This window comes from Calypte anna, chromosome 7 (genome assembly GCF_003957555.1).
Source record: "Calypte anna isolate BGI_N300 chromosome 7, bCalAnn1_v1.p, whole genome shotgun sequence".
Classification (NCBI taxonomy): domain Eukaryota; kingdom Metazoa; phylum Chordata; class Aves; order Apodiformes; family Trochilidae; genus Calypte; species Calypte anna.
The window spans coordinates 30,683,623-30,705,757 of record NC_044253.1 but is presented as its reverse complement, the minus strand read 5'-3'; the positions used below and the strand labels follow the sequence as shown (position 1 = coordinate 30,705,757).

The 22,135-nt window shown below is 41.7% G+C and overlaps 1 protein-coding gene across 7 annotated transcripts in view; it reads right to left on the bottom strand.

Annotated features, from left to right (window-relative positions):
• The window catches only part of IKZF2 (IKAROS family zinc finger 2), a 109,024-nt gene extending 87,173 nt beyond the window's left edge, over positions 1 to 21,851 (bottom strand). For 2 of the 7 annotated variants that reach the window (XM_030454156.1, XM_030454162.1), the window contains exons 1-4: positions 20,919 to 20,983; positions 20,085 to 20,120; positions 18,752 to 18,800; positions 17,959 to 18,066 (exon numbers count right to left, since the gene is read on the bottom strand). In XM_030454156.1, the coding sequence (XP_030310016.1) occupies positions 17,959 to 18,066; positions 18,752 to 18,785 (142 nt within the window). In that variant the 5' untranslated portion in view covers positions 18,786 to 18,800; positions 20,085 to 20,120; positions 20,919 to 20,983. Of the gene's footprint in view, positions 1 to 2,187; positions 2,232 to 17,958; positions 18,067 to 18,235; positions 18,320 to 18,751; positions 18,801 to 20,084; positions 20,121 to 20,918; positions 20,984 to 21,619 lie in introns of those variants that run through there. The other 5 variants (XM_030454158.1, XM_030454157.1, XM_030454159.1 and 2 more) reach the window with 5 other exon arrangements.
• Between the last annotated feature and the right edge of the window lie 284 nt (positions 21,852 to 22,135).

Sequence of the window (22,135 nt, the reverse complement as noted above, 5' to 3'; positions counted from 1 at the left end):
AGTTAATACAGCCCCATCTGTTAAACTCGGCATCCTGTGAGCTGATATTGGGCTTTTTAGCACCCACCATCATTCTGCAAACCACTGGAAAAAAATGGTAATGGGTAAAACCCAAAAAATATGATAAAGTCTTCCTATTTTGCTGAAAAGCCGTACGCCATTTGCAGGAATGCTTCAACAAATCGTTGCAGAAAAATCAGCTGTTAGTCAGCTGCTGCTTCTGTATAAAAAGTTGACCAGAAAAAAATTATGTGATTTTCAAAATGAAGATCCGTGTTAATGTGTAAAAGCCATTGATCTGTATTTGTGCCAATAGAGAAGTGACACAAGCTGCAACATATTTAATTAAAAAAGGAGTCAACACCCACAGAGTGCCAACCCCTCACTAAACTCATATACTACCAGCTTCTGAGCAAGAGGGAGGTTTAGGTAAGTTAGTATGGGGGTTCATGGCCTCTTAACCTGAGGTTCTTAAAAGTCAAAAAAAGTGACAAATGCTTTGGTCTCACTTAAGAGTCCGTGAGACCTCTCAAAACTGAAAAGATCTGTGTGCATTCATCTGCTAGATGACAATGTCTTCAGATAAGTAAAAGGCAGGTAGTGAGTTACCATACCCACCCCAGGCCAAGAATGCTTTTTATTGTAATAGATGACAAAAAGAGGGAATGAAGTTAGACCTAGACAACAAATACCATGGATACAAAATACAACTGTCATGAAAGTTTGCCTCATTTTTCAATCAATAGTAAAGCTGGCTAGAAATAATAATAATTTCAACTTGAACAGAAAATGGAGTTTTTTCCATTAAAACTGATTTTTCAACCAGCAGTCAGAAAAAGGCAGTAGAGGAAGAAAGAAAAGAAAATGCAGTAAATGTCATTAAGTATGCAGTGTTTTGTGGCTTGGTAATATTATCACCCTTCCTGTCCACAATTTTCTTTGCAAGATCAAAACCATACAGCCCCAGCACCTTGCTCCATATAACTTAGCCTTCCACCAAGAGACATAAATATTACTCTGAGTCTCCAGTACTATTTATCAGCTACAAACACCTTTATTCTGTGATAAAGTAGGTTTCCAGCACTCTAGACAAGGGGATAACTTACAGCAGCATTTTTTGAATGTGTTTGCCCTAGTGGGGAGAATTCAGAGCAAAAGAGAAGTCCTGCAGGACACGCTGGCATCTAACAGTTCAAACCTCTCTACTGATACATGAAGAACCAAGACTGAACGAGGAGGAGGAGTGAGGAAATGTTCACATACCACTACTTTGCACTCATACAATGCTTCTTCTCCACAGTCCCCTACAGAGAAACAAGGCATCAATCTTCATCATCCTCATCCACCAGTGATGAAACTGAGGCAGAGAGGGAATTTCCCTGAGACTGAAAGAGAACTGGAGAGAAAGCAAAGTTCACACTAAGTAGTTCTACTGTTTCTCAGGATTATGCTAATACTATCACCCTTGTTTTTGCAACAGAAGAGTCCTACCACATAATTGCTTCTCCAACACAGCAAAGGAGGTTGAACTCAGAGTTCAGGGAAGCAAGAGGAAGAGGGCAAAGAAAGGGAAACAAGCAGTGTTTCAAATCTTTGGTGTGTATTTATAATGTTGTAGAGAAACAGCATTTCAGGATGGAATGGTTATTGATTTCTTAATGGATTACTGCTGCACAAATTTACACTCCCCTCCAGAAACATCAATCTTAGGACAATAATTATAAACCTATCACACTGTATGGAGCATTCTGACTGAGTAGAAACTTATTGCTATCTGCCGGGAAATGGCCAGTTTTCTCTTTCTCCTACTCCAACCACATTACAGCATGGCAAAAAGCTACTGAGGAATACATGCTATTATAAAACAAAGTTTGCAATAGCCACAGGACATACCTGCAGTTCACTTTGATTAAACAGACTCTTTAAATGCCTGCCCTCAAAACAATTCTTGATCCATTAATGAACAATTAGTTACTGGAATCATTTATGTTATTTTTATCATAGTAATGAAGCAGCCCCAGCATAAAGTGAGACTCCTTAAGAGGCAACATTGACAAACCCACACACGCTCACTTTTCCTGCTTACCAGCCTACAGTCAAATGTTTCTGTAGCTAAGTTTTTAGCAAAGGCACATTTACAACAGCCTTGCTACAAGCAGCATCACTTTGCAAAAATGACAGAATTACCACAAGGACTTCCCCCCTTGACTTCAAGAGGTGTCTGACCAGGTCACTGGAGACAAGGCACTATGGAAATTAAAAAAAAAACCACCACCAAAAAAAAAAAAACCAAAACATAAAACAAAAAAAACAACACCAAAACCCCACAAAAAACCAAAAAACCTCAATACACGAAAGTTTGCACAAGGTGCAGGAATGTGGAAGATTCCAGTCTGCCTTTGTTTAGTGGTTTCCACCCATCACACCACCCATCTGCAGCCCACTGTTTAACTGGTGACATTATATGAGGTTATAGTCCAACTGTGAGCCATGAGCTAAAGGTGATCTGCAAAAGAGCTGGTTGTGAAGCCAGTGCCTCTCGGCTTCTGCACTCCTCTCTCTGCAAGGGGTGACCACTCTTGGCACTGGGGCAGAGGCAGTAAAAAAGCCAATTAGCTGCCTCCTTGGCCAACCCAATTTACAGATCTGTAGCTCCAGGCGTTAGCACAGCTCAGTGTACCTTTGCCTCTGCAGAAACATCAGCACTGGGAGCTCCCTGCCCTGCTCAGACACCACCAACTCACTGTGTGTGACCATGCAGTAAACTGGATCAGTGAATCAATCCAAGCTAAAAATACCTCATTTTGTTGTTTGGTTTTTCATTTTTACAAAAACTGCTGGCATTGCCACAGAGAACAAGGCACACTGAACTCTGCTTTGAATGCATGCCTTAGAAAGAGTCATCTCTGCTAAAAGGACATGTAAGGCACTTGTCAATCATGATACTTTTAAACAATCCTCACTAATGACAACCCATCCATCCAGTGCCAATAATACACACACAGGTTAAAACCCAGCACACCACAGGTCTTCCAGCTCATGCAGGGCTGCTCTGGAGCAGAGTTGCAGTTACACCCTGCTCCACACCAACCCCATGACAGCCAGTGCTGAGTCTTGTTGTAAGCTTACAGAATAGCTCCTAGAAGCCAAGTGCTAGAATTTACCTGGAAAGACGAGGTTCAAATTCATTGTAATCTGGCTGTTGCCTTCCACACAACAATGTCACACACAAATGCAGCCAGCTGATCTTCCCCCAGATTACAATTTTGCTACCTAAAACTTGCCCCACTAATAGGGGTCTGTTCCAAAAGCATGTGAAACTAGACAAAGAATCAGATTTGGATCAGATAAATTATTCCTGAGGAAGCTCTACAGCAAAGGATCAGCACCCTAACTCTCATTTCTCCAAGGGGCTCTCCTTCAATTAGCACAGCAACTTCTCCCCTTTCTCACAACTTGTATATCCTCCCCTAGCCCAGGAACCAGATGTACCTGCTCTAGGACAGAAAAAGCCTCTCCAGAAGAAACTTACATACTGAAAAGGTGTTTCACAAAAGAAGAAAACAGCATTCTACAAGGTACACAAGCCTCATAAAAGCAAAGGACCCAAAGTACAACACTTGCCATCAGCTTCAATTAGCAAAGTGGGGTTTGGGAAAACAAGGGCCTCTCCAGGGCTTCTTTCTATAAGGCAAAGATGAAATCCCAGAATTAAAAACAAAATCCCCACATGCACATTAATATTCAAAGGCAATTACCTTTCAACTTAAAGTCAGCCAACATGCATCTTACTACAGCAGCTCTTAAAGCAATGTTGTTTACAATTGGAAATGGATTACATTATCTCAGCTCCACCTATCCACATAATGCAGAGCAAACTGTCAAACATAAAATTACAAAATGGTTATTGTAAGGTATCCCCTTCAGCATAAGAATTAATTTGACCTATTTTATTACTAAATTATTACTCCCACACAAATTTTCTATCATAGATATATATCAGCACTGACATTTATATTCTAGCAAGGCACTCTCAGATGCCTGTTTTCTTCTTCTCCATCTCAAAGAGGTGTATTGAGCAGATTTGATGTAAACAGCCTCCTGCCAAGCTAGTTAAAAATCTTTAAACTTTATACATACAATTAGGTTGTGACAATAACCATTTGTTAAAAAAAAAAAAAAGAAAAAAAAATCTACAGAGCTGCAGATTCTGAAACAAAATGCTTCACAAGTAAAAGACATGATTAATTTAAACTTAAGGAGAACCTACAGATATTTTTTCTATGGCTCTGTCAGGTTGTTCTGACTGTCACCAAGAGACATGATTTGACACAATAGTCCTGATTAAGAATGTGCTTAAGTCCTATTAAAGCCAATGGAAGTTAATCATCTGTTTAAGAGCTTTGCTAAATCAGGACCAGAACAGGAGACATTTCCAAAAAATCTGGGCCTAAATTGAACACACACTAATGAGCTGCAGGCACCACTTACAGGATTAGGGCAAAATGCAGTTGTTTAGCATTTACAAAAGCATACTTTGTGTGGAATCATTAAGAAAGAAGATCTAATTATCTATCTGTAACAGGTCCCACAATGCATTATAACCCGCATACACCGTGTTAATTTTAGTTGAAGGAATAACTCAAAAAGACAAAAAAGGAAAAAAAAAAAATCTTTCCAGTAATATTTGTCTATATTTTCAAGTGGATCAAGAGCTGACCCTTTTGGAAGTCTCTGTGCACAGTGAGAGTATCTGAGCACTCCAGCTCAGCATTCTTTTCTTATTGCTACATTTTGCTTACAGAAAATACTCTTGCCTTTCAAAATGTAAAATCTGTACTATATGCCCCTAATGACTTAAACCCTGCACTCAGGAAACAAACAAATTGGCAGATTTGCATTTCCAGAATTACATATGCCAGCACATTATTTCTAGCAAATTATTGTGCCTACAAACCAAGAGCTGCTTAAAGTGTAACTGTGATCTCAAAATCACCTGAACTATTTGACATTAACCAGGACTGCCAAACCTCACTTTTCTGGGTCCTACCCCAATACTTACTGTTTTTTTCTTAAGAGAAAGATTTTCAGGTAAGTGACTACAAGAGACTCCGCCTTCATTAAGAGACAAAAAAAAGACATTCCCAGGGATGGCTGAAAACCCATGGTTCTGTGCAAAAACACAGCTCAGGAGCAGGAAGGTACGTTGAGAACTACATTTATTTAACAAATACACACAAAAAAAATAATCTCATGGCATGTAAGGTAATCTTGCGATTTTAAACTTGACTCATGATTGTGAAAGTTTTGGAGTTGGCATGCCAACTTGGTGAGCCATCTGCTCACCAACAATTTATATATGAGATTGCTGCCAAAGCCACCTTATTACTCAGTTCTAATATTAGTGATGTAACTAAAACATGCTCGTAGAGTTTTTCTCCCCATCAACCAGGAAGCACAAGAGAAAAAACGCAACACTGGCAGAGGAAAAGTTAAAAATAAAATAGGTAGAATGTATTTATGCTCAGTATTCCCTTCAAGTCTGATTAATAGCAACACTCAAGATCAAGTCAATGCTTCAGTTCTGCAATTCCCACTAAGTCAAGTGAGAAGGAAAAAAAAAACAAACCAAAATAAGTAGAGTGCTTACAAATGGTGAGAAAAGGCAAGTCGTAGTCTATATCCAGTGTCCATTTATTATTCAAATAGCAGTTTATTAAAACATACTATGATAAAAAAAACCAACAAAAAACCACAACCCCCCCCACATCATAATAGCATATTTTTTATAACATATTTACAAAAAAAATAATCAAGAATTGCCATACAGGTCAGCAAGGAAAACCACTGTTTGTAATAGTGATGCTAATTTTACCAATGATGCTAATTTTACCATTAAGACTAGGCAATTTGGGATAAGAAGCACACTACCCTATTTAAACAATTCCTTTCTTATTAAAATTCCAGATTACATACAGCAGTGAAAGACTCCTGGAAATTAATCTATCGTAAATAATCCTTGGGGCAAAAGATATTGTAATGAAACTGCATGGAAAATTGCTCGCTCAGTCAGTTTTAAACTGTTGAGTCACAATTCTGTTTTGTTGGCCTGAAACTCCCCTTCTATCTCCATGGCAAGTCAGTAGCAAATCCCAAAGCACAGCCAGTATTCCCTGAGCTCAGACATGCAGATACGCTGCTACAGGAGTAAACCCAGGAGCATGCAACATCTTATGCCAGCACTGCCAAGTAGCACCTTCCCATCGGAGTAAAAGAACAGTTTAAACACTGGCTTCAGTGTGAGCAGAATTAGGACACCCCTGAGCACTCTACAGGGGACATTAATAAGACTGAAAGCACAGGCAATCCTGGCAGTATTATTTAAAGAGGACAATGACAGCAATAAGCATCCCACTTCATTTCGGAACACCTTGCTCTATTCTCTGCCAGCAGCAGTAGCTTTTAAATCCGCATTTTGAAATTAAATGCACACCATCATTACACAATTACTGTTCTAATTAGCCTCCTCAACAACAGATCGGTTTTATTTACAATTAATTTTAGTTAATGAGTTAGTTGTAGTTTTATCTGATGGATATAAAGGGAAAGAATTAATAACTGCTTAATGCACACAAAATTTTGTTGTTCACATAGTGCACAAAATTTTGACAAATGTTTCTGAATCCCAGCCAACAACCACCAGCACATTTTCACTATCTGAAAGCAGCCAAAGCTCAGCAAATGTTACCATATTACATTATAGTAGATTAAATTGTTTATAGTTATAATTATTACAGTCATAATTATAAATTGAAGTTTTGTCACCAGCTTGTAAGGAAGCTTCCCCCCTTTTAAATACCTGGCCAGAACAATTAATTCAGATCATCTCCTTGATGATCTACCAGTACTATTGTATTTTGTCACATGAGAAAATGATAGACAAGTTGGGAAAGAAATAGTCTTGCCCACAAGTCAGGCATTTTGTGTCTCTTGTATATTTGTCCATGTTCCTCCAGTGAACTCTAGGCTGCCTCTTAGGCCAGTTTAAGGTCACAGTCCTTGTTTTTCTAACTAAGCATTGGTTTTAAATAGACTTAAACCACCATCTTCAGGCACCACATTGCCAGCTTCTTTCAAAATCACTTTCCCCTTCCCAAATGCAGGGCTGGTTTTACCTCCACCCAGACCCTGGTATTGACCTCTGAACAGGAGACACGTTAGAAATTCCTCAAAGGAACTTTCATACCCCACTGGTTTCATAAGGTGCTGCAGCAAAGGTAAGGAAAACCTGACAAGCTGGGGCACTGAACAACATCCTCACATTTCAGAAAACAGAATGGATGACAGTGACCACCATAAGCAAAGCAGAATTGGTGCCTTACACAATTCTCTTCTAGCACAGCAGCTTGTTGCTGGGGTGCTGTCAATGTAACATAAAACTTAGGAATCTCTCCATACACAGTCACTACCAAGACTCAGATATCTATACTGCAATTATCATTCACATTTCTACACCAAAACCACTATTTTTACTTTTTTTTCTAAGGCACTGTACTGCGTACTTTAACTAGGCTGTTAAAAAAAACAGCCAGGGTATGGCAGTACAACTGCTGACATGGTTGTACTTGGGACAGAGATAAAGCATTTTGACACAAAGATGAGCATCTACTTTACAGAGCATCATTATAGATTATTTCCTGGAATGCACTGCAGCTTGCTTTGGTTTTGAATTCATGTGTGATATATATTTACTATAGCAAAAATCTCACTACTATCGATTTTTCTGTAAATATTTAATGGTTACCAGTCAGAAGCTAAATATAAGTAAAAACAGCACTAATGACATTAAATAAATTAAGCACTTCGAAAGTGTGAAGAAAAAAGCAAGTATCTCTTTACAGCAAGACCAGCAAGACAGCAACCTGAAACCATGTAACACGCGGACAGCCCCAGCCACGTCTGGTCTGGTCTGACTAGCAAGGTGATTTTGCACAAACATCTAGCAAAAAGTAGGTCCTGCGAGCAGCAGACTTAAGAGATTGGCTTCCAACAACTTTTTCCCATGCTTTTCACATTTGAAAAGGGTGGTGGTTTAATAGCTTTTCCTCCAGCAGAGGCACAACTCTCATGAGACTTGCATGATTCTAGTATTTTTCAAGCCTATACATCTTTACCATATGTGACCCAAACTCGAATTGCCTTCAGTTTGTATTTACATACACCATAGATGTACAGGCTTGCAGATATTTTCACATCTTTTTCTCCAGCTGCCAACCCTTTTCTATTTGATAGCAGATATTTTGGGGGCAGCTGACTGGTGATAGCATTTATACTCCAAGAACACTCTGCTTTGGGATTCACATTTAATGGCATGGAATTTTGGAGAAACAAAGTTGTGCAACTGACTACACAAATTTAAGCAACTGCAGAATAAACACACACAGCTTTCATATTCTGTCATCTCCTGCCTGGCCATTAAATACAAAGCCAGAACATCATTTTTCTGAACTCTTGAGAGCTACCTAAAATCTGACATCTTGAAGTCATATCCACAAATGATGAAGCTGACTGCCTCCCACTTATAGGAGATGAATACATACCAAGACTAATTTCTCTAACTTTTCTCCACCTCTTCAGCCTATAATTTTATTAACTCATTTGTACCTTTTCAGCTGGCATCTTTTGTGAAGCTCTTAAAGATTTATTGTTGAAAAAAAATGACACAACAAGGAGATTTTATTATACTACACTCTAGAAGAGTAGATGATGCAAAGGATAATACCTAACAGTGATGGAGAGAGAGGCTTGTGTATTTAAACTAGAGGAAATTTGCAAAAAGGGGGTTTCAAGTAAAGCTGATAAACCTCCCCAGTCCCTTCCCAACTGTTCCACACAGCTGCATGGAGGTGTATTACAACTCACCCAGAAACTATCTGTGCTGGTAACAAGGTCAAAACTGGTAAAGTTGACCCAATTGTGGGAGATTAAACTGTAAAACTATTACACACATCTAGGACATGCCTACATCTGAAAGGTGATGAGTATTAAGGCACAGTGTGAATTTAAGGCCCAACAGTGTGTTCTAAAATATTTCTGCATTCAAGCAAACTCTTCACAGGTGCCAGATCACCAGACTCTCCCAGAGGTGCAGGGAGAGAGGGCCCTCACAACACTACACGTGCAACACCACACTACACAGAGGCCATACCCAGGAACAGACAATTAAAAGCAGTATGCAGACCTACTAATTAAACATTTGTTCCCCTTCAGGGGCTATTATCTGGACAAGGCAACACACACACTGCAGGATATCAAATTTCTCATGAATAAGATTAAAAACCACCAAAACCAAACCCTGTTGTCTTCTTTTTCCTGAGCCTTCTGCCCCTGGCACAGATCTGGTTGCTAACCAAAACAAGGTCTTCAATCTACTGCAACTATTTCCTGGAAACTTGTAAACCATCCATGACTTAAAGAGAATAGCTACTCCTCTCCAAATGAACAGACCTCGTACCTCTTCTGTGTAAAAAGACTTGCTGTTTTCATGCAGAAAGAGGCAACTTTTAATTTTTAAAAGAAGGGAATTCACACCATCCTGTTTATTGCTCTTTAGACAGAAATGGGCATCTTATTTCACACTTCTGGAATTTAAAGGGTGCCTATATACAATTACCAAGAATTCTCTCAATTTGTGTTTCATGGCTGGATCATCACCTAACAGAGCACATTTCCTTGGCAAAGGGAACCATAATGTGTCCAAAGGCTGAGATAGGGACTAGAAAAGAGTAGATGTGAATTCTCATACGACTGCACACACTGCACACACATTCCAAAATCAAAGAGTAAGCATGAGGAAAATTAACATGAGCTTTGGCATAACCAGCCAGATTTCTGTGCTACTCACCAAGAGAACTTTCATGGACTGAGAAAACACTTGAGAAAAACCAGGACAACATCACTTTTTTCTGATGGAATTAGGGGGGAATATATGTGAAACATGAATGTTGAAGAGCTGAGAAGACCCCAGCCCACTGTTCAAGGTCACAGCACAGAGATCTTGAGGAGAACACTCATTTTATTCAAGTGGAGAAACTACAGGAATAAACCAGAAAATATTTTTCATTGGAAACTCAAGCTTTGTCACCTATGTGGTTTAGGTGCAAGAAGAGCACCTCTATTATAACCCCTGCCCAGATCTTCCATTAGCTGGAAATGAAACATAGGCTGTCTTGCCTCCCCATATAAGAGGAAACTTCATGAGAAAAAACATGATAGACAGGACAAGCAGACAAGGTAAATGTGCTTCAGTATGCCCCACCTTCTTTGGAAACTGCTTCAGTCTTCCAGCCCCCAAGACAAAGGGTCTGGACACAGGCAGCACCAAAGTATGGCTGGGTCTTCTGTTACCACTGTGAAAAGCTTCATCCCCAGTGATTGGGAGAGCTGAGTCCACAAACTTCTACAGCTCAGTGGCAGGGAAAAGACTTCAACATTACCACTGGTCTTCTCTTTCTCTCTCCCCAATTGCAGTGACTGCATCTGTGCCCAGAACAACCTCCCCAGTGGTATGAATATCTCAGCTGAAAGAGGGGGTGAACAAAACAAAGAAACAGTCTGTGCAGCTTCTCCAGGAACACAAAGCTGGGAGGGAGAATGGAGGTAGGCCTGAAGCAAGTCAGCTTCCTTGGTTCATTCCTTGCATAAAGCCCACAGCCTGCTAAGAGGGGCTCCTACCTATTTAGGGAGATGACGCATTAAAACTCTGCTGCCTTTTTCATTCACCACCAGCTGGTGGGTGCAGATACTCACTCCCTCCAACACTAGGACACAGCACAGCCTGGGGCCAGGACTGACTTCCAACCACTTCAGTTGTTCCCCTATTCCTGAGGAAGCATGAGTATCCAACCAGCAATCTTAGTTTTTTCCAGAGGAGAGACAGAGAGGCCCATGACAGGAGGGACAGGCCAAACACAGAACAATCATGACCTCAAAGAGCAGGTACAGTGTGCACAGAGCCCACCACTCTTCCATGGTGTGGCTAAGCCTCAGCCACACAGCACTGATGGAATAATTACCCAAAATGGAAAGCAAGGTAAAAAAAAAAAAAAAGTTTGAATTCACAGAAATTCAAATGACCCATCAGCACAGAAACAAGGGGAATGAATCACCCCCATGCTTTTCCAGGAAGAGTGCCTCCAGTTTTCCACTACACTCCAATGTAACACCTGTAACACCCCTGCCAGCCAGGTCTATGCTTACAGCAGGACCTTCTGCCAGCACCACTTTCCCTCTGAAGGATTGCAGCTCTTCAAAGCCACAGCCTGACATACAGAGCAGGGCCAGCAGAAGCCAGTAATGTAGACCTGGCTCCAGATCAAGGCCTCATTTTACTGGACAGTATAAGTAGGTGTTTATCAACACAGAGACCTGGAAGAGTTAAAATACTGTGGTTGCTTTAATGAAATCACACCACAACCAGGTGCTTTAGGACCACCAGTTATTCCCATATAGGACCAGAAATAAGCTAAGCTGGTATTAAGGTACATCTTAGTGCATCTCATTATGGGGCTGCAAAAACTAAATGTAAAAGAACCCCTAAGAAAACCAGCTACTGTAATAACATTACTACTTTTGACAATGTCTGACATGTATCATGTGCTCTAGAGCCTCTGTGATTCAGAAAAAATACGCAAGAGAGGAAAAAAAGCAGCATCAAAAAATGAAGGGACTCCCCTCCAATGACAAGAGTTGGAAGAAAAAAAATGGGCCTCTGGTCACCTAGCCCAGAGTCACACCTGTTAAGCCTACTTGGCTCTTGGTAATAATCACAGCTCTGCTTCTTTCCACTGGGATGCAACAACCACCCAGCTGGACTCCAAATAAGCATTCACCATTCTAGACAAAGGACAACATGCACTGCACAGGCTCTGCAGCCAGGCTGGCAACAAGTCTTATTACTACAGAGAGCAGTGGCACAGCCCTCTCTTACATTTTCTACAGAATTGCTTCAAGGTGGATCCCCCAAGGAGTTTCATTCCCTGGGATTACTGGAGGAAAAAAAGCAGAAGAGGGATACACTAGAATAACATTGCTCCTCCAAGGTGCCCTCTTGGCAGTGGGAGGAGAACAAGCAGTAGTTACCCTCAGGAACAAAGCAACAGGAAACAAGTCCTCAATCTAGCCTCCCAGGAGAAATACTCATTGATTTCAACAAAAGTGGCACCTGCCCTAGATTCAAGGATGGTAAAAACAGAGCACATTCTGATGGGTATCTCACAGCACAGCTGCTATCCAAGTGCCTCATTTCAGGGAAGAAGAGGATTGCTCTTTTTGTTGGCATGTCTGAAAAGGAACTGAAATTCCAGAAGCAAACATTGAAAACTTGCTGACTACAAAGTTAGCAAGAGCACCAAGTGTTGTAACAGGGTGTGTACCAAGGAAAGTTAACTGAACCTGACAGTCCAAGAGAATAACAGAAGCTCCCTAAGAAAGGTGTGTGCTGCAATAAAGCCCTGGCAGACCTCTCAGGAGACTTCCATCAGAATGAATAAAAACCTATTTAATGAGATTAACTAATCATTTTGCTCCACCCTCATTATAACACTCACCAAGAATGAAGAATGTTTTTGCAGCTGAGTATCTGATTCCATAAAGAATGCCATAGAGACATGACAGAGGATACAAAAAATATATATAGGGGAACCCTCCATTGGTGTTTTATGAGCTACAGACAGTAGTTACTTAAACACTTAGTAGTTTGAGTGGCTGCTTGACTTTCATCTATGCAAAGTCTGTATCAGAACAACCACACTTTTAATCATACCTGTGTGAAAAATCTGGTTTTTTTTAAGTAAAAAAATAAGTAAACAGGGAACTGCTACTTGGCATAGCTTTGGTTTCAAACATATGGACAACAACGCAGATCTCTGTTTAAAGCTTGAACATCACCTCTTTTTTTATTATTTTACTTTTCCTCAGTCTTCAAGTAAGCTAAACCCACTGACTAAAACTTCACAAGTATTATTCCCCTGGCAATTCTCTGGGAGCCTGAGGTTAAAAGACTGAATCAAATTCATTGCTTCTGTAAGTGTCAAAGGAGCTCACTTCTTCCAGTTCCCTGCCACTCTTTATTGAATCATAGAATGGTTTGGGTTGAAAGGGACTTTAAAGATCATGTAGTTCCAACTCCTCTGCATTCAGTTCATCCCTTATGTCCAAGCATATCTTGGCATAGTGCACCCTTACTGCCCTTCAGCCTGTAAAACCACAGGCACATCTGTATAGAACATCATGAAATTCCATGGCTGAGCTCTCTAAACAAGCTGTCAAGACTGTAAAGTCAGACACAAAGGTCTGGAGGACATCTCAAAGGACTGCCTCTCTGCACCGAGGCAGGATTAAAAATACCCAAACCAATAGATGTTACCTACCCTACTCCTAAAAGTCCACCAAGGCTAAGGAATCTCCTTTAGCTCAAGGTTATCTAGTCCAAAATTTTAGCACCATATGCAGAGTTTCACACTTTGCAAGATATTTGGAAGAACTGACGACCTGACTCTCCACTTCAGAGCACAGCAGTTTGGCTGCCAGAACTCTTCACACCCCAATGTACATGTCAGGAGAGTGACTGCCTCGAAGCACAAACTCAGTGCCCCCCTGGGCAGCCCAGCCAGCTTCAACCACCATCCCTAAAGAAAAGCCTCCTGAAGAGAGAGAGACAGCATCTATCACCTCACCCTACTGAAAAAAACATACACCAAGACAAAAAGAATGCTGGTGCAAGGTCTAGCCACACATGCCTGGGCCATAGACCCTGGTGATGGCAAGACTTGTCTGCCGTGTAGCTGAGGCATGAAGAAGCCTCTAATTTTACATTTTTTCATTCCAAAAGATGGACTCCACTGTTACATTTCTTTCTCCATACAGATGTAGTGCTGTACAGCTGCGGTACACAAAACTTTCTGTTTAAGGCTACACCGAACTTGTATGACAATTCAGAGTGGAAAAATGGAAACCATCAAGGAAAAAAAATTAAAAATCAGGGATTTAAAGTTACCAAAAAAAACCCATTAAAAATTGCAACTGATAGTCAACCAGTCTACCCTGATCAGCAGGTACAGACAGTCTCTGCTACATTACAGTAAGACCTTGCCTGAGTTCTCTTTGAGTACTTCTGCCAAAATCACTCACACTTAATACTGTTGTCCCAGTAGCCATCTTGTCAGACAGTATAATCATTCCCCACCAAGGAGAAAATGGAATCACCTCATTATTTCCAGCAACTAGCAGAATCACCCAAAAATGCTTATTTTTCTTATTATTTCTCATAACCTAATAATACTTCAGGCCACTATCAACACATCTTGAAAATGTACCACAATTTTAATCAGTTTCAGGCATCAGAGGTTGGGTTTGATATTTATGTTTGTTCTGACTTGGTTTAAGGGCTCCTTTTCTTTATGAAAGCAGAGATAAGAAAGTTGGCTAGGACAACTACTACGAAGTCTCTAAAGAAAGATTTCCTGTCAGTGACTGTCACATGCTAATTTCCATATGATACCAGCTAAGGGGTATATCTGTCATCCTATACAAAGTGGTCATCAAGTCAACTCACTGAACAAGGGTGCCCCTGGAGTTTCTCTGAGGAACATTCTTCTAAGCCCATTTGAACCTACAGGTTAAAAAATTCTCTAATAATTACAGTAAGAACACTGAGCAATATTATGAGGAGATGTCTAGGACTTATTTTTTAAACCTTCTTTTTTCCGATCAAATTTAATTAGCATGCCAGTTCCTATTTGGAGATTACACCTGCATCCCAGTTCAATATTCAAAGGCAACAAGACAGACTCACTTGAATTCAGTGTGGTCCAGAGGAGGGCTTAAGCCCATGAAGGGAACTTTCTAGTGCCAACACAAAGTTAACTAAGCAGGCTTCTGACACCCAGCTCTGGGTATCAGCCTTTGGAAGAGTTTTCCTGTGGAAGATCAGAAGAAAACCTAAACTTCCAGATTTGGGGCTATATGAATCTGTGCTCAGCAGGTACAGCCCTGATTTGTCTTTTGCTGCAGAGGAAAGAGAAATGATCTATTAGCCTATTAACTTCACCTATTTACATGTATCTTAAATATTTACTTTTATGTAAGCATTTTAGAACAGAGCATCTGCCAACATACATACAGTATTCTGCTAAGGGCAGATACATCCTGTAAGGTATATGTAAGATCATTAGTTAGCTATGACAAGCAATTTACTGTGATTTATTTTTCAGTATCATCTCATTCGCAAGGAAAATTGAGTGTCAGCCCCATCTCTAACCTATACATACTGTCTAGATACTTGAAAATGATAATAGGTTAAAGATGCAGTAGATGATTCTCCAACAGAAGCCAAAATATTTAACCTGAAACCTTTTAGAACACAACCTGAAAACATCAGTAGCTCAGCCAGAACTCCTACTAACATGAATTGCCAGGGGCTAATGAACATAGAAAACTCTCTACCTAGCACATAATTTTACTGTTGCTGGGAGAGCACTCTGCAGTCATTCCAGTACAGATCCAAGGAATTTACTTCTTATGGTTTTGTCTCTGTTCGAGCCAGACACAAATTAAGAGCTCATTTGAACCACAGCTCTTAATTTAATACAATGGAACACAAGAACAAAAGTCAAAACTTAGATCTCTACCTTGCAGGTGCACATCCTGAGCATATAGCTAAACAGGGCCATCCACTTTCCAAGGATGACTAGCAACAAAACCAGGAGTGAAACACTGGAGATCTGATCCATGTAGCCCCTCAAGTACCACCTCCTCTATTAGGAAACCTGAAGCAGCCAAAAAGACATGTCCTGGGCTTCCCTGGAGCTGCAGACCAACAGAAAATCAGTCTCCAGTGACATCTCTTGAAAATAAACCATACTTAAACCATACACAGACACTTCCTCTGCTTACAAGGACGGGTGATGGGTTGACCCACCAGGAGCTACCAAATTCATGCAAAATAATTCAAACAGCCATCCTAGCAAAGCAGGTGCAAAGCTCTAATGCACAGCCTGGTCTACTCATGCCAGATTCAAGATGTGGCCAAAAACCTTAAGTGAACCAACCTAACACCTGCTAAGAAAGCAGACCACCTCTAACCAGTAACTTCCATGTTAAGACAGAGCAAACTGCCCCTCTGCAGAACATTGTTATGCCTGCAAAGAGTAAAGAAATTACAACAAATTTAAGTAGCTCAAGTTTTGTTTGCCTTAGGAAACGCAGGCAGAGCACCCCTAAGTTTTCAGCAGCGGCACACATTTGACAGCTGGGATGGAAGCAGTGGAGACACCTGTGAGATACCAAAAACACCTAAAAAAAATAAAATATAGAAATCCGATATTCACTGTGGCTTCGGATACTTTTGTGTTACAAGAAATAACAAAGAAGTAACAAAGTTTAAAACCCACTGAAACTGTTTACATAATGAAGGCGAAAACATCCAATGCGCTAAAGTATTTTTGCTTTGCTTCATCCTACATCTTTTTATTCCCTAATTTGATTCTGGGTTTTAGTCTAGATTATAAAGAAGATTTAAACAGAGAGATTTTTATTTTTTTCTACTTCCAATGAAGCCTTCCCATTAATAAAAAGGAAACAAAGAAAATGAAGAAAGCGAGTAGTAAAACTTTTACAACATAATAAAATATATCAGAATCCCAGTGCAGCAGAATTGGAATTGTCTAAAGATGCTGAATTACGATCAGTTGTCATATAAAGTTCAGTCCAGAGTATTAGCAATCATAGTCTCTAGCAACATGTATATAATTGGGAGATCTTCATAATAACCCTGTTTTAAAGGCTCATAAAACCTGCGTTTTGCTCGTAATTTGCAGGAGGAAAGAAAAATTCTTAAAGGAAACATCTTTTTCTCAGTAAGAAAGACTCTGAAAGAAACACACTGCCTATTTTAAATCAAGCAACCCCAAAAAGCTCTTCTTTTTCTTTCAGTTTTTCGTGGGGTTTTATACAACACTCAGTTTAAAAAGATAAATAATCATCTATGGTACACACACTTGAAAGAAAATCAATATCACATGGAGAGGAGCCCTCTGAAACTATATTGGAAGCAAAGCATGTTTCATTATTTTTTAATACAAGCACAGAGTTACTTTAAGGTAACTTTTAAGATCTTGATGAAACAATGTAACTAACAGTAAAACAAACTGTGGCACTCACAGGCATACACAAGAAAGGATGTTGATGTTGATGAAATATGTTAGCCACCGCTAAAATATAGCATGAAAATAATTATAAAAATATTATTAGCACTTGACACTCTGGGTAGACTCCCAAATGCCTCTACATTTTCTAAACTTCTCCCTTGACACTGCAAAACAAAATCCTTTTAGCTTCTCAGAGAGTCAACTACCAAATGCTATAAACTTCCAATTATCCCAGCCATCTTTGGGCTTGCCAGAGCTAAGGTAGTGAATAGGATGCTGAAGTTGCTATATAGAATAGTAAAATACACCTTGCCATCAAACCCAGATATTTTAACTTTATACATTTGCCAAAGTAAAGCCTTTTCATAAATAAAATATGTTTGTTTTCAAATAAAGCTACTTCAAGCTGTTTTGGGAAGCACAATAAGTAATAATAACAACAATAACAATTTCCATTTGAATTTCCAAACCTGGAGAAACAAAACCAGTATGTGTTAAGCCTAGTGTTTTCCTACCTGGAACAGGTAAGGACCAGCTCTCAAATGCCACCTTGGAATAGTTCAGACTAGTAATCCCATTCATGTTTAGATGAGACAGCAGCACAAACAAGAAAAATAAATAAGTAAGTCTACTCTGTCCCTCTGTTATTAGCAACACTTACTACAGAAGTTTAAACCTGATAAGCAAGCCAAGCACCCCGAGGACCAGACCAACCCAAATTAGTGAGAAGGAGGTTTAAGAGGAGACTTACTGCTTGCCATGTGACGGGGGGAGGTGTGCTGCCCATTGGGTGTGCTGGAGGTGAGGTCAATGGCCATGCCGCCGTGCTCCCTTTCAGGCGAAAGCTCATTGTCACCTGCTTTCATAAAACAAGCCCCCCCATCAGTTTCCATCCCCTTGTTCAGCACAACAACCCAACCATTAAAAAACTAAAACCACCAAACTCCCTTCACTTCACCCCCAAGCTTTGACTGACTGAATTTAACAGCCTCCTCAAGCCTATTTGCATCAGTTTTCTATGCACACACCTGTGACAAATCTTGTCCCAGCTGCTTTGTCTCAAGAGGAGTTAGATTTACTTTTCCATCTGCAGTCCCTGAGGACTGGGGCTGGGAAGAAGACTGAAATCAAACTTTACCATAGGAACCTTTCTCCCCCACCTTCTGTCCCCTGAAAGTTCTTGGTAAACTGACAGTTAAACAAAGCACTCAACTAACACGTTTTGCCCTGACACAGAAAACGGGAGAAATGTGTAGTGAAGAGCATAAAAAGTTTTTGGCTGTAATTTAAATTCTGTAGATGAACTCTCTCATTTGCAAAGTTCATTCATCCTCAGCAAATATTTAAACCTACAGCTACTCACCCATCCCCATGCATTTTCCAATCACACACGAAGTTATGTTTAAATGCTATTAATTCAGAGTTATTTCAAAGCGAAGACCATCCACAAGAAAGCTATTTTTTTCAGGCATTTGCATTACAGAAAAGATAGTGGGAAAGGAAAGCAATAATCAAATGAAAAATCAAATGAAGTGACTACTTACATGTTATATATCCATCAGCAGCCTCTGCTTCCATAGTCAAAGTGCAGTGCTGCAAGGCAGAAAAGTACACCCTCAAAGACGCCTGTCAGTATCAACCATTAAATGATTAAACTTACTTAAAGCCCTAAGTAGTTGCCCATTTTACTGCTGTTGCAACCATTGCCTAGAGAAAAACACAAGTGTACAGCATGTGCTCATTTGCAAAGCACTGAACCCTTCCTGCAAATTATGTGAGTAGAGAAATTCAGCTGCACTGGGATCACCTCGGTCTTACCATACCCCTCGCTGTCCTCCACTTGCATTTTTACCTGAATCGAGAGTTTTTTCCACAGCTTTCCACTTGTTTGGTTCAAGCCCAGGTGGTAATGCTTTATCAATTATCAGCTCTCACAGCCAGAACAGACTTTGAGGAGATGGATACTACCAACAATTGCTCTTTTCAGATGCATGCCAAGAGACTCCATCCTGGTCTAAATAAAATAAAGCCCTCCCGTGTCTGCTCCCCTTCCAGAGTGTCACTACCACTCCTTTTCTCACACCACTATACACAAACACACACACACACACACACACACACACATACCTGTACGTGCACCTGTTCACTCTAACCCTATTTATCTGCCACAGCATGGGGCCGAACGTCACACTTAATACTCCCAGATCAGGCATTTTGTGGTGTGAAGCAATCTTAAAGTTTCTGGAAGCACTTTGCTGACAGAGAACAAGCTATTACTTTCCAGAAACCCAAGTAACTGTATAGAATGACACCCCCTAGCTATCATTTGATATATATTGAGGGAAAAAAAAATTAAAAAAAAAAAATCAATAATCATAACATGTTCTTTTAAGTAGAAAAGTTAAGAATCTGACATGACCAGAGGAGAATTTTATTTCCTCTCTCCCTCCATGGCCTCTTTTTTTGCCTTTAGTTTCAAAACTCTCACTGCACCAGGCAGCTAAATTATTCACAATGAGCCATTTCTGTATTGATCACCAAGTATATTTAGCCCTGGCTCCTGGAATTTCTCCATTACTTACTGGAAAACAGGCAGCTTCACTTCTTGTCTCCAAAACCACTTCCCTCCCCCTCCTTTAATCTGCTTTCCTCCCCCCCCCTACATTTCCCCCAATAAATAAATACTTTTCTCTGTGCTCTTCTTTGGTATAAAGCAGATCAAATTCCCAAGGCATTCAGCACATAACACTTAAATTTCAACCTTCCCAGCTGCTATCAAACTCTCTTCAATTACTGATTTTCACAACTCTTAAAAAAGAAACCTCAAAAAAAGTTTTCAAAACAGGTAAAGTGTTTCCTCAAGCCCTTAAAAATTACCTTATCTTCCCCCTAGTCCAGGTGGGCCGGCACACACTGAGAAAAAGAAAGAAACATCAGAAGCAACAGGGAAAGATCATCCCAGCCAATGAAGTGGAAGGAAAGAAAGGGGAGGAAGGGAGGAGGAAGAGAAAGAAAGACAAAAAGAAACAGAGAAACATCCATAACCGAAATTAAAATGCGGTTTGATTTTTATTTTTTATTTCTTCGAGGGAGGAGGAAGAGGAGGAAGAGGAGGGGGGGGGGAGGAAAGGAAAAAGTTTGATCACCATTTTTAGGCTGCTAAGCCTCCCTCTCCACAACAAATGGAGAGAGTTTTGCTCGGGCTGAAGGCACAGCAAGAGGGAGAAAGTTTTAAAAATATTTTTTAAAAGAAAGGGAGAGATAGAGGAAGGGAGAGGGGGATGAGGGAGAGAGGGGAGAAAGCTGCCCCTGGCACTTACAGGTGGGGCATGAGGAGCCGGGGAGCCGGCAGACCCAGGGATGAGCCGGCGAGGAAACTCGCTCAGGAATGGCACATACTTTGAAGAAAGATGAAGAACAAAACCAAACAAACAAAAAAAACCCCAAACCAAACAAAACACAAAAAAACAAAAAAAAAAGGGGGAGGAGGGGGGAGAGGGAGGGAGAGAGGGAGGTCAGCCGGTGCTACAGCAATGCGAGGAGGGAGAGAGAGAGAGAGAAAAACTTGATCCACCGGTTTCTTACGAATCGGCACGAAAACGTGGGGAGAGGAGAGGATGCGGGGAGAGATGGGGCAAAAGGATGCGGGGAGGGATGCGGTGGGGGGATGCGGGGAGAACCGGGTGGGGGGGCCCCGGCAGTCGCACTCACACCCCGCGCAGGAAGCCTAGGCCAACTTCCCCGGAGCGCTGCTCCGGCCCTGGGCGACACCGGGCTCCGCGCTTCATCCCTGCCTTTCCCCGCCCATACCACACAACCTGTCAAAGTCATGGAAGTCCTGCCTCGTTTTTCATTTTATTTTACCCCTTACACACACACAGACAGACACACACACCCCGCCGCCGCATCAGGCCGCAGCCCCCCGGGGGCCCGCAGGTGGCGGCGGGCGCTGAGGGAAATGGCAGTTGGGGCCGGCGCTGACTAACGGACCGGGCGACCCCCCCCGGTACCCGCACACTGCCCCTCTCCGCCCGCTCGGGATGCATTTGGGGACTGGGGGCTTTTTAAATTATTATTATTATTTTATCTTTTTTTTTTTTTCCTTTGGGTTTGTTGTTTTGTTTTTTTTTTTCCTGGGCTACCAGCAACAAGTCAGCGGAGCCCACCGCCGTGCGGGCGATGCTGCACAAACGCACTTTGCTGGGGGACCCCTTCGCACACCCCGCGCACAGACACAGCCCCCGCCGTCCCCGCGGCCGCCGCGCACACCGGACGGAGCTGTCCTCCCCACCAGCCAGAGAAAGAATGGGGTGAGGGGGGAGAGAGAGGAGGGGTGGAGGGTGAGGGGAGAAGGAGAAAGAGAGAGAGAAAGAAAGGAAAGAAATAAAAAAAGAAGCCAGGCGCAGATTTACCTCAGCCGCGCAGGCAGTGAATCACTTCCATCACCCTTTTGTTTGTGTTTTTATTAGTGTCGGCTCTCTCTGCCTAGTGGAGGTGTGTTTGTGCACGGCAGTTGGCTATGGAAACTAAGGCAGTGGAGCTGTAGCTAAGGGTAATCCTGTTTTTACTTCCTCCATCTTCAGAGAGCAGGGTTAGCCTGGGACAGCTGGTCAAACCCCGAGAAACCGATCCGGCGGCGGCGGCCGCACTCTCGCACACACACACACACACACACACACACACACACGCGCGCACACACACACATACACACACACACACGCACACACAGAAACAGACACACGGACAGGCGCGCTCCCGCCGCCGCAAGTGCGCGGCCACCGGCATGCCCCCCCCACCCCCCTAAGCCCGCGGGTGCGCGCCGCCCCATCCGCCCCGCGGCGCCTCACCAAGGGCCGGCGCGGCAAGAGCGCGGCGAGGTGGGAGGGGGGGGAAGAGGAGAGGCATGGCGGGCGGGAGGGGGGGGCTTG